Consider the following 17,760-nt stretch of genomic DNA (forward strand, 5'->3'; position numbering starts at 1 on the left):
ATTGTTGTGAAGTAAGCATTTCACTGTTAGTTTACACCTGTTGTTTATGAGAATGTGACAAATACAGTTTGATTTGGTGTCTGTGTGTGTCTAAAGGCGTCCTCATGCTTCCCACCCAAAACAGTTCAGAAGAATTTGTGCATATATTATGACGACATTTTGTGACGTTTTAATTCGTTTTGGACTTCGGTAAGGTTTTTTTGGCTGTTTGGGCACGCAAACGTTTCTCTTGAGGCAAGGCGAAGTTGGTGGCCGAAGTCTACGCTCCTTCATCATTGATTGGTCAACAGTAGGGATTCTTCAGTAAAGTCTTTGTTGTCATTCAACGAGAGACGACTTGTTTTCATGCTAATTTTTTCATTGAGAAATACTGCACCAAACATCTTAGTTAGATGTAGAATTGCACGACTAAGATCTCCTCGGCAAAAGCATCAAAATGAATGACAGATTTCTCAAGTTATCTTAGATCATGTGTCAAACTCATTCCAAAGAGGGCCAAATGTCTGCAGGTTTTAGCTCCTCCCTTGTACTTGATTGATGAATTAAGGTCACTAATTAGTAAAGAACTCCCCTCACCTGGTTGTCTAGGTCTTAATTGAAAGGAAAAAACTAAAACCTGCAGACACTAGACCCTGCATGGAATGAATTTGACACTTGTCTTTAATTAATTAATTCAGAATGTTTTGAGGAAGTGAATAATGGCTGCGACATCTCAAAATGGACAAACAGTAATATTGCAGTTTTTTCTTGTTTTTCAAGTCAATGTCTTTTAAGGGAGTATGCGAGCACACTCATTCGGTTCTCCTAGCCAAGTTTGGCTAGGCGCCAGACGAACTGAAGCATGCTGACGCCTTAATTGTGCGTGTGGGGGTGTGTGTGGGGATATGTATGGGGGTGTCTGTGGTGGTGTCTGAAAGGACATTTGATGGTGTATATGGGTGACTGCAATTCTAACGGTGTGTATATTACTGTGACAGTTTGTGTGTGTGTGTGTGTGTTTGTGTGTGTGTGTGTGTGTGTTAATATTAGTGTGTCTTTGTGTCTGTGTGTGTGTGCGTGTGTGTGCGTGTTAATATTACTGTGTCTGAGAGTGGTTCCCCAACTCCCACATCACCATCTCCACTCTGCTGCCCCGCAAAGACTTTCATCCCCGTACCATCCAGAAAGTCAACGCTGACATCACCAGAGGGTGTGGCCTACTCCCGAACATACACATTGCTCACCACCCAACAATCACCCCAGAGCATCTACACGACCACTCCCACCTGAGGAAGCAGACAGTAGGGATGTTTGCCAAGTCCCTAAAGGACGTAGCACTTGGTAGACAAACACCCCATGTTGTACTGGACAGAGGAGCACCCAGAGACCCCTACCAGACCACTGCACCACCAAGGAGCCCCAGGCCCCTTCAACGCCACACCAGACCCAGTGCACCCCACAGGCCCCACCCACCCCCAGAGCATCACCACTTCCATCGGCTTAGCCAGACCAGACCGGGCCCAGCCTATTATCCCGCACCAGACCACCACCCCTACCAGACCAGAGAGGAAGTCCCACAGCCCAGACCTGGCCCCCCTCCACCTTCCAAAAAGCATTTGATTCTATTTGGCATACAGGACTGTTCTACAAAGTTATTGAAAGCGGTGTAGGGGGTAAAACATATGACATAATTAAATCAATGTATACTGGCAATACGTGCAGCATTAAAATTGGTAAGAAAAGGACAGAATTCTTTAACCAGGGGCGGGGCCTTCGTCAGGGTTGCAATCTGAGCCCTGCACTCTTCAATATTTACATTAACGAATTGGCCACTATTCTAGAAAAATCCTCAGCCCCTGGTGTTAGTCTCCACAATTCAGAAGTTAAATGCCTACTCTTCGCAGATGACCTATGCCTGCTGTCACCCACAGCACCTGGCCTACAGCAGAGCCTGGACCTGCTAGAGCAGTACTGCCAGACCTGGGCCCTGGCAGTAAACCCCAAAAAGACTAAAATAATGATTTTCCAGAGAAGATCCAGATCTCAGGGAATTAGACCAAAGTTCTCAATTGGTACAAAATATATAGAGTACTGTACACACTACAATTACTTAGGTTTAAAAATAAGCTCAACTGGACACCTTAATGAGGCAGTGAATGAACTGAGAGAGAAAGCACGCAGGGCATTCTACGCCATTAAAAAGCAAATTCAAATTGAAATACCTATTAAAATTTGGCTAAAACTAATTGAATGTGTCATTGAACCAATTGCACTTTATGGCAGCGAGGTGTGGGGTCCACTTGCAAAACAAGATTTCATCAAATGGGACAAACACCCCATTGAAACCCTACATGCAGAGTTCTGTAAGATTCTCCTACATGTCCAGAGGAAAACTACAAACAATGCATGCAGGGCAGAATTAGGCCAATATCCACTAATAATAAAAACTCAAAAAAGAGCAATTAAGTTTTGGAAACATCTAAAATACAGTGACCCCCTCTCATATCATTACCAAGCCCTGCAATGCCAAGAGCTGAGCAAAGAAAAGAGTCCCCTCATCCAGCTGGTCCTGGGGCTGAGTTCACAAACCTGTTCTACTAACACACTGAAGCCTCAGGACCAGAACATCCAATCAATCAGAATAAACCAAATTACAACACAGTCAAAACAAAACTACATTGCTTATTGGGAAACACAAGCACAAACACAAAGCAAAATGCAGTGCTATCTGGCCCTAAATCGACAGTACACTATGGCTAAATATTTGACCATGGTTACTGATCAAAACCTTAGAAAAACCTTGACAAAGTACAGGCTCAGTGAGCACAGCCTTGCCATTGAGAAGGGTAGACACAGGAAAACCTGGCTCCCTGTAGAGGAAAGGCTGTGCAACCACTGCACAACAGCAGAACCTGAGACGGAGCTGCATTTCCTGACAAAATGTCAAAAATATAAAACAATTAGAGAGTGTCATTTCCCCAAATTTGAAATCCTTATTCAAGGTTTTAAAGACCTCTCTGATGAGGATAGGCTACCCATCCTGTTGGGGGAGGACGCAGAGAGCTGTGGGTTGGCAGCGCACTACATTGCTGCCTGCCATAAGTTGAGGGACAGTGTCTGACAGACCAATAAACCTGCACATGTCCTCAACTGTATGATTATGTTATTGTTGAATGTATGGTTATATTGACCGTTGGTTATTGTTGTTACTGTTGTCCCGTTGACAATTTTTGATTCTCATTTTTATTTATTTTTTATATTGTAAATATCCAAAGTAAGCTTTGGCAATATGTACATTGTTACGTCATGCCAATAAAGCGAATTGAATTGAATTGAATTGAGAGAGAGCGAGCGAGAGAGAGAGAGAGAGAGAGAGAGAGAGAGAGAGAGAGAGAGAGAGAGAGTGAGAGAGAGAGAGAGAGAGAGAGAGAGAGAGAGAGCGAGAGAGAGAGAGAGAGAGAGAGAGAGAGAGAGAGAGAGAGAGAGAGAGAGAGAGAGAGAGAGAGTGAGAGAGAGAGAGAGAGAGAGAGAGAGAGAGAGAGAGAGAGAGAGCGAGCGAGAGAGAGAGAGAGAGAGAGAGAGAGAGAGAGAGAGAGAGAGAGAGAGAGAGAGAGAGAGAGAGAGAGAGAGAGAGAGAGAGAGAGAGATATTATGTGAACCCTCTTTTCGGTACTTCTCTTTATAGTGACCCAGTTAGTATGCAACTCAAGCCCTCACAACTCTCACCTCACCATGCCATTAAAATATACAAGCAGATACACTGAACTTAATATGCTGCTCATGATTATATGAGGATGATTCATTTGTCCAGATGATTGGCTTTACATGTGGTAGAACCATAGAACGCTCTCCTGCCACCAGCTGGGCACAACTGGAACAGCAGTGGTTACTGTCTGGAAGTCGATGGTGGACCTTGATCTATTGTAACACACTAAAGGTGCAGGAAAAAGGCTTTTATTTTTATATGCTACAGATACAGGCAAACATATGCACATTCTCTATTTTTAATTTAGATGCTTTCTATATCTAATTTAGAGCCCACACACGTAGACTTCCCTTTTAACATGCTGTATGTGAATAAAATCAAGTGTGTTTCCATAACTCAGACTGCCGCTCCATAACTCAGACTGCTGCTCCATAACTCAGACTGCTACTCCACACCTCAGACTGCTGCTCCACACCTCAGGCTGCCGCTCCATAACTCAGACTGCTGCTCCATAACTCAGACTGCTACTCCACACCTCAGACTGCTGCTCCACACCTCAGACTGCTGCTCCATAACTCATACTACTACTCCATAACTCAGACTGCTGCTCCATAACTCAGACTGCTGCTCCACACCTCAGACTGCCGCTCCATAACTCAGACTGCTGCTCCATAACTCAGACTGCTACTCCACACCTCAGACTGCTGCTCCACACCTCAGACTGCTGCTCCATAACTCATACTACTACTCCATAACTCAGTACTACTCCATAACTCAGACTGCTACTCCACACCTCAGACTGCTGCTCCATAACTCAGACTGCTGCTCCATAACTCAGACTGCTGCTCCATACCTCAGACTGCTGCTCCACACCTCAGACTGCTGCTCCATAACTCAGTCTGCTGCTCCATAACTCAGACTGCTACTCCACACCTCAGACTGCTGCTCCATAACTCAGACTGCTACTCCATACCTCAGACTGCTGCTCAATAACTCAGACTGCTACTCCACACCTCAGACTGCTGCTCCATAACTCAGACTGCTACTCCATAACTCAGACTGCTACTCCATAACTCAGACTGCTACTCCACACCTCAGACTGCTGCTCCATAACTCAGACTGCTACTCCATAACTCAGACTGCTGCTCCATAACTCATACTACTCCATAACTCAGACTGCTACTCCATAACTCAGACTGCTACTCCACACCTCAGACTGCTGCTCCATAACTCAGACTGCTACTCCATAACTCATACTGCTACTCCACACCTCAGACTGCTGCTCCATAACTCAGTACTACTCCATAACTCAGACTGCTACTCCACACCTCAGACTGCTACTCCATAACTCAGACTGCTACTCCATAACTCATACTGCTACTCCATAACTCAGACTGCTACTCCATAACTCAGTACTACTCCATAACTCAGACTGCTACTCCATAACTCATACTACTACTCCATAACTCAGACTGCTACTCCACACCTCAGACTGCTACTCCACACCTCAGACTGCTACTCCATAACTCAGACTGCTACTCCATAACTCATACTACTACTCCATAACTCAGACTGCTACTCCATAACTCATACTACTACTCCATAACTCAGTACTACTCCATAACTCAGACTGCTACTGCATAACTCATACTACTCCATAACTCCGACTGCTACTCCATAACTCATACTACTACTCCATAACTCAGACTGCTACTCCATAACTCATACTACTACTCCATAACTCATACTACTCCATAACTCAGACTGCTACTCCATAACTCAGACTGCTACTCCATAACTCATACTACTACTCCATAACTCAGACTACTACTCCATAACTCAGACTGCTACTCCATAACTCATACTACTACTCCATAACTCAGACTACTACTCCATAACTCAGACTACTACTCCATAACTCATACTACTACTCCATAACTCAGACTACTACTCCATAACTCAGACTGCTACTCCATAACTCAGACTGCTACTCCATACCTCAGACTGCTGCTCCACACCTAAAAGCCAAAGGCAGCAGTTTTTTCCACTCCAGCGATGTGGGTAAAGAGGCTGGCTAGGTGACAGTGTCAGAAAGTATAGGGTGTCTCTCTGTTCTCTACCCATCCTATAATCTGCAATCTTTGTATTTATTTTCTTGGGTTCAACCAAACCACTGCTTGTCCATGCCAAACTGACTGACTGAATTCTGTTTAGCTATGCATTTGACTCCAATGAGGGAATCCATTAAGTTGTAGATATATAAGTTCCCCAACACTGTATTAGTTCAGCTGCAGTGCCAATACCCATTGCCTTCTAACATCCCACTGGTATATGGTGGTTGGGTGAAGGCTTGGCAAAATCCACTGAAAATATCAGGTCTGCATTGTATAGGATGAACTCTTTGGCAGCATGCGATATGAGAAATATTATATGAGTGTACATCAGGGGAGTGTTGTAATGTAATCCACCAACAGTCTCTGTACTGCCAGCTCATGCAACACTTGGCTGGGCCTTAATGTTATTAAGAGGCCACGCCTACATCCCAAATGGCACCCTATTTTCAATATAGTGCACGACTCTGACCAGCGCCCATGCTAACATCTCCAGGCCAAAGGAACAAACAAACACGTGTGATTCCAGCTGGGAATGATTCTTTCAAGAGAATGTTTTCTCTTGACAATAACTCCTAATCAGGGTTCTACGGTGTGACCATTTTACACATCTTCCCTTGTAACCTGTACGAAGACGTGTGTGTGTGTGTGCTCATAAAAAATCTGTGGTGGTGTTCTCGATGTCCTCGGCGCCTGTTACTGGGTGAACTGAGGATCGCTTCACGTGTTGTCGGAATCCACCTTGTCACCCGTCCTGATAGCCTGGGGGAGGGAAAGGGGGAGAAAGAGAGATGTTGAAGGGGAAGCATCCACTTACCTCTCCTTCACTCTCCCAGAGCTGTCTAAATGTTGTTTTATTGCATTTTCAATAAGCTAATGGGCAGCCATCTTGAACTTCTACTGTAGGGCCGCTGTGGGTCAAAATAGAGAGACACACATACAGACCCATAGACAACTAAGTACTGACACCGGATCTGTTTGGTGAAAATCCCAGTTTGTTCAAATTACCATTTTCCAGTTCCAACATTGAACGAACAGAAATTGGCATCTTCCAGCATCTTAACAGCCCCAATGGCCTGGATATCCTGCGAGACTTGACCATATTACTGGAGGAGCCATGGTGACTTTAGCAGAGCTCTTCGTCTGGAAGACAGAGTCCTAGTTTGTGTCCCTGTCATCCATCATGAAGACAGAAACCAGCTAGAAAACAACAGGAAACAGCTGCATTGGACTGTGGTGTCGTTCATGTAGAGAATCAGTACGTATGAAACAAGTGATGTTATAGTAGAGAGCTTCAGATTCCTGTTTTTAAACAAACTGTTGTTGGTTGGACCACAAGTGGCAAATTATCTCTTTTAATAATAACGATTCTCCATGCATGGAAAAACAAAACAGTGTTATGAGTTATTTTGAACTGCTGGCAGATGGATTTAATGAAAGACTGATGTCATCTCAAAGTAATTTCTTTCATTTTATGAGGGCTGGAGATTGTATAGTTTGACATTCCTACATATTTGGGTGTGTACATACATTAATTAAAAACATGATGGCATATGGCCTGCTGGTATTTATGAGGAAATGTTATATTTGGTTTGTAGCAGTCTTCAACATGTTTAATCATGGTTTGTGTGTTCGTTTTTAAAAATCTGTGTTCATTGCTTGATATGTCTTGTTAACGTTGGCTCAGAAAATGTATATAAGTATAGTTGAGGTACAAGTCTAGTCAAGGATGAAAAATATAGCACTCACACCCAACTCCCCATGCAGCCTGGGGATCCTTCTGAGCCCCTCTCTCTCTTTCTATTTCTTTCTTTCTTTCTCTCTCTCTCTCTTGCTACTCCCTCCCTCCCTCTCTTCCCTGTACAGTGACCTCTGTAAATCAGAATGTTCATTGGATGTGTGTGAGAGCAGGTTGGCTCATGCCCTCTCCATAGCACGTCAAACTGGATCACTTTGTCTACCGTGATGAGCTAGAGGCTAAATCACTCATTTCCCTTTTAGCACAGAGATGGATTTACAGTATGTGGTGAGAAAATGATTAATCGGTGGTAAAGAACTGTTACCCTGTGAGAATACTATTCCATGGTGAAGTGTAGCCGCACAGTGTGTGTGTGTGTGTGTGTGTGTGTGTGTGTGTGTGTGTGTGTGTGTGTGTGTGTGTGTGTGTGTGTGTGTGTGTGTGTGTGTGTGTGTGTGTGTGTGTGTGTGTGTGTGTGTGTGTGTGTGTGTGTGTGTGTGTGTGAGTGCGTCCATGCGTGCGTGCGTGTGCCTCAAACTTTCCATGTTCACATTAGTTGCTCCCTCCCGCCTCTCCCATGTAGCCTGTTCTTTAATGTTCTGTAATGTTCCAGTGTTTAGTACTAATCAGAAAGGACTGTTGGACACAAGACAGAGTTCTTTAGGACTTAGTCACCTCATCCATGTTCCAGTGCCTTGACCTAGTTTGAGCAGTTTGTGTTTAGCCTGCAGAGCACTGCAATACATATGTTCTCTCTTTACTTTATTTATTTGCAAAATGTTTTGTTTGTTTGTTTGTTTCCATCCGTTTTTACTTCCTGGTTACAGTTGTTTCATAACTTCTTGTTTTTGGTGTGTTTCCAGGGAGACATCCAGCAGCTGTTGATTGTGGCGGACCACCGTGCTGCCTATGACTACTGTGAACACTACAGCCCCGACTGTGAGGTCCCTGTCCCAGAGCAGCCCCAGGCCCAGGACCCCAACACAGACGAATATGTGAGTCACTTCATCGCCTCTCCAGACTCTTACAGTATGTTTACAGTATGTTTACAGTATGTTTTATACTCTATACTTCTTTTCAGTTGGGTCTCTCTCTTCTTACGTCTCAAGGTAATTGTCTTCAGGTCGAAGTCAACTTGCTGTGTTGGCTTGAGAAGTTTAACAACTAGATAACAAACTACTGTATGTAATAAATTGCTTATTTTTGGACAGGCAGAGGTTAATGTTGAGGACAGACGGAACGCCTCGCCAAATGTCCAATGGTAGAGCGTGGCGCGAAATACAAAAACCTTAAAAATGCTATAACTTCAATTTCTCAAACATATGACTATTTTACACCATTTGAAAGATAAGACTCTCGTTAATCCAACCACATTGTCCGATTTCAAAAAGGCTTTACAGCAAAATCAAAACATTAGATTATGTCAGGAGAGTACCCTGCCAAAAATAGTCACACAGCCATTTTCAAAGCAAGCATATATGTCACAAAAACCCAAACCACAGCTAAATGCAGCACTAACCTTTGATGATCTTCATCAGATGACACTCCTAGGACATTATGTTACACAATACATGCATGTTTTGTTCAATCAAGTTCATATTTATATCAAAAAACAGCTTTTTACATTAGCATGTGATGTTCAGAACTAGCATACCCACCGAACACTTCCGGTGAATTTACTAAATTACTCATCATAAACGTTGACAAAATACATAACAATTATTTTAAGAATTATAGATACAGAACTCCTTTATGCAATCGCTATGTCAGATTTTAAAACAGCTTTTCGGTGAAAGCACATTTTGCAATATTCTGAGTACATAGCTCAGCCATCACAGGCTAGCTATTCAGACACCTGCCAACGTCGGGGCAACCTAAACTCAGAATTACTATTAGAAAAATTGGATTACCTTTGCTGTTCTTCGTCAGAATGCACTCCCAGGACTTCTACTTCAACAACAAATGTTGTTTTGGTTCCAAATAATCCATAGTTATATCCAAATACCTCCGTTTTGTTCGTGCGTTCAGGTCACTATCCAAAGTGTAACGCGCGAGCGCATTTCGTGACAGAAAATTTCAAAATATTCCATTACTGTACTTAGAAACATGTCAAACGCTGTTTAAAATCAATTTTTATGCTATTTTTCTCATAAAATAGCGATAATATTCCAACCGGACAACGTTGTATTCATTCAAAGAAGGAAAGAAAAAAATGGCGAGGTCTCGTGAAAGCGCATCTCCAGTCTCACTGTCCCCAGGCAGACCACTTACAAACTCTGCTCCTGTTATCCGCCCAGAGACAGGAGACGTGTCATTCCGCTTTCTGAAGGCTTTAGAGAGCCAATGGAAGCCTTAGAAAGTGTCACGTAACAGCACAGATACTGTAATTTCGATAGAGATGCAACAGAAGGACAACAAATTGTCAGACAGGCCACTTCCTGCATGGAATCTTCTCAGGTTTTTGCCTGCCATATGAGTTCTGTTATACTCACAGACACCATTCAAACAGTTTTAGAAACTTTAGAGTGTTTTCTATCCAAATCTACTAATTATATGCATATTCTAGTTTCTGGGCAAGAGTAGTAACCAGATTAAATTGGGTACGTTTTTTATCCGGCCGTGAAAAGACTGCCCCCTATCCACAACAGGTTATTAAGGGCAACTATTGGTCAGGGTGTGTCCTTTGGGGCCTTATGAGGACTACCTGATCTAGCAAGAACATAAAAGGAAACCAAAGAAGCTCTAAACTCCAGGTTCAAACAGTCAGGGAGTTCAGGGCATTATATCAAATACAGCACACCCTGAGGCCTTCCCTGATATTCCCTGATACAGTATTCCTTCATCCCTTTATCAATAAGCGGTTCTTTGATTAGGGATCAGGCTGTGTCGGTTGGACAAACTACTGGAAAGAAAGAGCTGCATCGCTGAGGGAAAAAAACGCTGTCTGCCAGAGAGAAAGTGCTGAGTGCTGGGAAATCAACAGGGTTGAATCTGCTATGCAGTTATAGAGGAAATCAATTATGCAGGAATGGCAGAGTACTTGCCTGAGCCTGTAACTCCATACTCTATGCTGAATGGAGATTTTCTTTCTATATCTGCCCCCAATCTATTAAACAACTCTGCTGTCCTACCTTGGCATGGTAAGGCTTAATCCTTTGGAGGAGAACAACATTATCAATTCAACAAGCTAACCAACCACGCCCTTGTACTCTTTCCAGTTGAAGTGGTGATCTCAGCTTTCTTATGAAGTGAACTAGTCAGAGAGAGAACCAGAACCACAACTCCTGTACCTCTCATCTCAGCCCATCTGGAGCTGTCTATTTCACCCTGACATAGTAGAATCGTGGTTCTACAACTACAGACAAACCAGAGTCAAACGTAATGGTCACAAACACATACCTCAAACATGTTTCAGACCTGTTTTGGGTTTGTTCATAATCTGGTTCCAATAGTAGGGCTAATATGGAGCAGACCTCACAGAAAAGAAAAACTTCAGAGTGACTGAAGCAACTAGTGCCTCTCTCCCCTCAGTACATGATCAGGATGAGCTCTGAAGCAACTAGTGTCTCTCTCCCCTCAGTACATGATCAGGATGAGCTCTGAAGCAACTAGTGCCTCTCTCCCCTCAGTACATGATCAGGATGAGCTCTGAAGCAACTAGTGCCTCTCTCCCCTCAGTACATGATCAGGATGAGCTCTGAAGCAACTAGTGCCTCTCTCCCCTCAGTACATGATCAGGATGAGCTCTGAAGCAACTAGTGCCTCTCTCCCCTCAGTACAGCACAGAAGAAAAAAAATGTATGAAATTGTATGAAATGTATGCATTCACTACTGTAAGTCGCTCTGGATAAGAGCGTCTGCTAAATGACTAAAATGTCAAAAATGTACATGATCAGGATGAGCTCTGAAGCAACTAGTGCCTCTCTCCCCTCAGTACATGATCAGGATGAGCTCTGAAGCAACTAGTGCCTCTCTCCCCTCAGTACATGATCAGGATGAGCTCTGAAGCAACTAGTGCCTCTCTCCCCTCAGTACATGATCTGTGGTTTCTGATCAGATTCGGACTCAGCCCACCTTTTGTTGGGGATTCCCAACATCCACATCATCCAGTGGAGGCTGCCGAGGGGAGGACGGCTCATGGCTGGAAACCATGTGGAAACCATGTGATATTGATACCCTTCCACTAATTTTGCTTCAGCCATTGCCTCCTCAATTAAGGTGCCACCAACCTCCTGTGACATCATCCCAATATCAGACACCTCTGATTGTTATCATAATGTTAAGCTGTTTTCATAGAGTACAAAGCAATGTCTTTCTTTCTCTCTTTCTCTGTCTGTTGTCTAATCTCTCTCTCTCTCTCTCTCTCTCTCTCATCATTACGTGTATGTCATTTCAACCATCAACCATTATCCATTTCCCTGTATGTATAGAGCACAGAGGAGGAGGACCCTATCTGTTGTCTTACAGTACAAAGAAATGTTTTTCTTTCTCTCTCTTTCTTTCTGTCTCTCTTTCTTTACCTGTCTCTCAATCTCTTACTCTGTCTCTCTCTCTCTCTCTCTCTCTCTCTCTCTCTCACACACACACACACACACACCCTTCTCTTATTACTGTCATTTTCAACCATCATCCATTAAATCAATAATATACCAGAGGGGGTGTGTTATGGGGATTATTGGAACGACATGATGTGGTCGCTAGGAAGACGTGAGTTCTGTCAGCCAATAATCACCATAACTCACACCCTCAAGTATATTATTGCGTATATGAAACGGTTTTACACAGAAAGCAAGAACTATGAAAGAATAACTTTCTGGTCAACCATTACTGTTAGTGGAGTGATCATAAAGTGATTCGATCATTTTTCGATAACGCATGACTAGCTGTGGTGTTGTGCTCAATAACACCACGGCTGGAATGCACTTTTGACCAATCCGATTGCTTGGCGGGAACTAACCGTTTCATAATTCCCTGTATTGTATAGAACACAGAGGAGGACAGCTATTACTATGAGTATCCTTACTATGAGGACACGGATGGGAAACCTTCCGAGTCCACCTCCGAGACTGAGACTGACGAACAAGCTGGACCTGCCACGGAAGACGTAAAGGTACTGTCCCCTTTCTGTCCCATGTCCTATGTCCCCTGTCCTTTTAAAAGACTACTGTCTATCTCCAGTGGTGTGGGACTTGACACCCTCTCCCCATCCCATACCTTGTTTTATAATGTAGTGAGTGCTGTTGATGATTGCTGTTGATGCTAGCTGTTGATGCTAGCTGTTGATGCTAGCTGTTGATGCTAGCTGAGTATGTTCCAATGTCAGTTTCGAATGACATGTTGGTCAGGTCTCCCTTTGAAAAGCTATTCTTTATCTCAATGACTTTTAACTAAAGTTACTGTAAATGAAAACAATTCATCAAAAGTGTTGTATAGGCTACAGTTTGTCCTTCTGACATTGTGTTGTCCTCCTCTCCAGGTGTCCGTGCCAGAGAGCGGCCGTGTGGTCACCTCAGTCAAAGAGGTGGTGTCATCAGTCAAGGATACAACCAGTCAGGGAGTCGAGGGCAAAGTGTTGACCGCCATTTCTGCCGGCAGCGCCTCCGCTGGAGCCGCAGGAGCCGGAGCCGCCGGCGAGGAGGCCTACGGGGAAGAGACCAGCCCTTACGACGGCTATGATACGGATAGTTATGGGAACTACGAATCATACTATGACGAGTCCACGGCCACGCCCGACGGCACTCGCAGAGTTACCATCAGCAGCTCGAGCACGGGGACCGGCGCAGGGGTGGAGCTGGACCTGGGGCTGGGGTCAAAGTTTGACCTGGGCACGGGAGCGGAGTTTGAGAAGGTCATCACCAGTAGTGGAGGAGTCACCATCACACGCAACAAGACCTCAGTGAGTTACACACACACTGTTGTTGTGTGCTTGTGTGGTAATGTCCTATGTTTTACCAGTTAGATGTTGTATCTGGAATGTGTCACATAATATCTTATCATATCTCAGTGTGTCCCATTGACTCACTGCCCCTGTCCTTTCCTCTCTGGTCTCTCAGGCTGGAACAGGCTACGATGACAACTACGGTGAGGGCTATGACCTGTCCTATGGAGAGGGAGAGGGAGAGGAGTACAGCATCGGTGGCGGTGGCCACAACAGCAGAACCAGCAGCAGCAGCAGTACTGTTGAAATCGGTACTGGTGGTGGTGGTGGTGGATCTGTATCAGTCGGGGGCGGTTCTGTTTCCGTTGGGGGCGGTTCCGTTTCCGTTGGTGGTGGTTCCGTTTCCGTTGGGGGCGGTTCCGTCTCTGTAGGTGGATCTGCCAGCGCCGGAGGTGGGACGGCAAGAGCAGGAGCTGGAGCTGGGGATTCGGTTGCTACGGGAGCCGGGGGCCAGGGTGTGGCTATTGAGGGAGACTACACTGATCTGGAGGGTGATCGGTTCAAAGAGGAGTCCATCTCTGAGTATGGGGACGCAGACTATGGTTATGGAGACCTAGACTACGGTGGACAGGAGGAGAAGGTGCTGCCAGCCGAGACAGACGAGTACTACGGACAGGTAAGGACGATGATGATGATGGTAATCATGATGATAATGATAATAATCAAAATTGTAGTGATGATAATGATGATGGTGGTACTGATGATGATGGTGATGGCGGCAATATACTATGATGATGATGATGTGGTGGTGGTGATGATGATGGTGATGATGATGGTGATGATGATGATGATGGTGGTGGTTGTGATGATGATGGTGGTGGTGGTGATGATGATGATGGTGGTGGTAGTGATGACGATGGTGGTGATGATGATGATGGTAATGATGATGATGATGGTGGTGGTGGAGATGATGATGGTAACGATGATGATGGTGATGATGATGGTGGTGGTAGTGATGACGATGGTGGTGATGATGGTAATGATGATGATGATGATGATGGTGGTGATGATGATGGTAATGATGATGGTGGTGATGATGATGTTTGTAATGACGATTATGGTGATGATGGTGGTGATGATGATGATGGTGGCGGTGGCGGTGGTGGTGGTGATGATGATGGTGGTGGTGGTGATAATGATTATGATGTCGGCGATAGACTATGATGATGATGATGGTGGTGATGATGATGTTTGTAATGACGATTATGGTGATGATGGTGGTGATGATGATGATGATGGTGGTGGTGTTGGTGGTGATGATGATGATGGTGGTGGTGGTGGTGGTTGTGGTGGTGATGGTGGTGGTGGTGGTGGTGATGATGGTGGTGGTGATGGTGGTGGTGATGGTGGTGGTGTTGGTGATGATGATGATGATGATGATGGTGGTGGTGATAATGATTATGATGTCTGCGATAGACTATGATGATGATGATGGTGGTGGTGGTGGTGGTGATGATGGTGGTGTTGGTGATGATGATGATGATGGTGGTGGTGATAATGATTATGATGTCGGCGATAGACTATGATGATGATGATGATGGTGGTGGTGATAATGATTATGATGTCGGCGATAGACTATGATGATGATGATGATGGTGGTGGTGATAATGATTATGATGTCGGCGATAGACTATGATGATGATGATGGTGGTGGTGGTGATAATGATTATGATGTCGGCGATAGACTATGATGATGATGATGATGGTGGTGGTGATAATGATTATGATGTCGGCGATAGACTATGATGATGATGATGATGATGATGATGTTGATGTCCTCTGCAGGTTGATGGGTCTCGGGGAGAGAAGGGACAGAAGGGAGAACCTGCTATCATTGAGCCTGTGAGTATAATTTATCCAACGTGTGTGTGTGTGTTTCACATATGTGTGTCTGTGTGAGAGTGTGTATGTGTGTGTTTCACATATGTGTGTCTGTGTGAGAGTGTGAGTGTGTGTTTCACACGTGTGCTGTGTAAGAGTGTGTATGATTATTTCAAATCCAAGCCATGAGTCATCACACACCACTGACTGACAATCATATAAATCACATGATGCAGTATAACACACTGGTCTCTGCATCTTCCTGCTGTGTCCTGCAGCAAGGCCACCTCTGGTCGAAAGGTTGAACATTTGGAGTATGGATACATAGAGGAAAATGAATGATCATCTGGAGTGTAAACACAATGGGCTAGCATAAACACTGACCAGGGAGAGTCCAGCTGGGAAAGGGAGGGAAGAGAAAGAGAGAGAGAGAGAGAGAGAGAGAGAGAGAGAGAGAGAGAGAGAGAGAGAGGGGGAGAAGACAGAGGAAATCTCCCAAAGACTTCCCCACCTCCCAGTGATCTAAAGATCTCACAGATGGAATATAGTCAGTCCCTACTTGGGATTTTTACTCCAGCACTCCACATTCATCAGGGGACAGTGTTAACTTGCGGAGCTAAAGCCATGGCTATACCTGATATGCCAATGTCATCACTGGCAGCCAATTCCTATGTTATGATCCAAGCGTACGAATTCAATACCTCAATCTGACCTGAGTCACAGAACCACAGCTGTCTCCCTATAAACAAATGTCACTGTGCTCAACTGTATGTGTGTGTGTTTTACCACCCAGAATGAGCCTCTGAGTCGTCCATCTTGTTCACATTGTAAATAAACAAGGAGCAGAGCTCCCTCCTTGCAGTCCAATCCCCATTTGTCTGCAGTGACGCCAACCCCCATCCCCCTGCCAGTCCCATCCAACCCACCCATACCACACTCATACTCACCCCACACACCATGGACGCATGGCCACACGCATGCATGCACGCACTCACACACTACACACACACACACTCCTCTATCTGTTTACTGCTGTGATCAGTCACTCTAAGCCTGAGTCCATACATCTACACAGGACCACTAAGTGTTTGACAGACAGACTTAAAGTGCATTCGGATAGTATTCAGACCCCTTGACTTTTTTCACATTTTGTTATGTTACAGCCTTATTGTAAAATGGATGAAATAGTATTTTCCCCTCATCAGTCTACACACAATACCCCATAAAGAACACGTTTTTTTTGTTTACTTTTTTACCACTTTTTCGGCCCAATTGGTAGTTACAGTCTTGTTCCATCTCTGCAACTCCATACGGGAGAGGCGAACGTCAAGAGCCATGTATCCTCTGAAACAAGACGCTGCCAAGCCGCACTGCTTCTTGACACACTGATTGCTTAACCCAAAGCCAGCCACACCAATGTGTCGGAGGAAAAGCCGTACAACTGGCGACCGAAGTCAGCGGGCATGCATCCTTCTTGCCACAAGGAGTCGCTAGAGCACGATGGGACAAGGACATCCTGGCCGGGCAAACCCTTCCCTAACCCGGACGACGCTGGGGCAATTGTGCGCCGCCTCATGTCTCCAGGTCACGACATCCTGAGTGCTCTGGAGAAGGTTTTCATCAAGGATCTCTCTGTACTTTGCTCCGTTAATCTTTCCCTCAATCCTGACTAGTCTCCCAGTCCCTGCCTCCAGATGTGACGCTTGGCATTTAGGCCAAAGAGTTCAATCTTGGTTTCATCAGACCATAGCATCTTGTTTCTTATGATCCGAGAGTCCTTTAGGTGCCTTTTGCCAAACTCCAAGCGGCTGTCGTGCTGCAGAGATGGTTGTTCTTCTGGAAGGTTTTCCGATCTCCACGGAGGAACTCTAGAGCTCTGTCAGAGTGACCATCGGGTTCTTGGTCACCTCCCTGACCAAGGCCCTTCTCCCCCGATTGCTCAGTTTGGCCAGGCGGCCAGCTCTAGGAAGAGCCTTGCTGGTTCCAAACTTCTTCTATTTAAGAATGATGGAGGCCACTGTGTTCTTGGGGACCTTCAATACTGCAGAAATGTTTTTGTACCCTTCACCTGATCTGTGCCTTGACACAATCCTGTCTCAGAGCTCTACGGACAATTCCTTCGACCTCATGGCTTGGTTTTTGGCTCTGACATGCACTATCAACTGCGGGAACTTATATAGGCAGGTGTGTCCCTTTTCAAATCATGTCCAATCAATTGAATTTACCACAGGTGGACTCCATTCAAGTCGTAAAAACATCTCAAGGATGATCAATGGAAACAGGATGCACCTGAGCTCAATTTTGAGTCTCTTAGCAAAGGGTCTGAATACTTATGTAAATAAGTTATTTCAGTTTTTTATTTGTAATAACTTTGCAAAACATTTTTAAACCTGTTTTCGCTTTGTCGTTATGAGGTATTGTGTGCAGATTGATGGAAAATGTGGAAAAGTCAAGGGGTCTGAATACT

The 17,760-nt window shown here is 44.7% G+C and overlaps 1 protein-coding gene across 1 annotated transcript in view; it reads left to right on the forward strand.

Annotated features, from left to right (window-relative positions):
- The window catches only part of col5a1 (procollagen, type V, alpha 1), a gene marked incomplete in the record, with an annotated part of 131,853 nt that overhangs the window by 50,993 nt on the left and 63,100 nt on the right, over positions 1 to 17,760 (forward strand). Inside the window, 5 exon segments of the mRNA XM_029709864.1 lie at positions 8,398 to 8,529; positions 12,519 to 12,644; positions 13,011 to 13,430; positions 13,588 to 14,088; positions 15,258 to 15,314. Of these exon segments, the coding sequence (XP_029565724.1) occupies positions 8,398 to 8,529; positions 12,519 to 12,644; positions 13,011 to 13,430; positions 13,588 to 14,088; positions 15,258 to 15,314 (1,236 nt within the window).

The sequence above is a fragment of the Salmo trutta genome, chromosome 23 (assembly GCF_901001165.1).
Source record: "Salmo trutta chromosome 23, fSalTru1.1, whole genome shotgun sequence".
NCBI classification, from domain to species: domain Eukaryota; kingdom Metazoa; phylum Chordata; class Actinopteri; order Salmoniformes; family Salmonidae; genus Salmo; species Salmo trutta.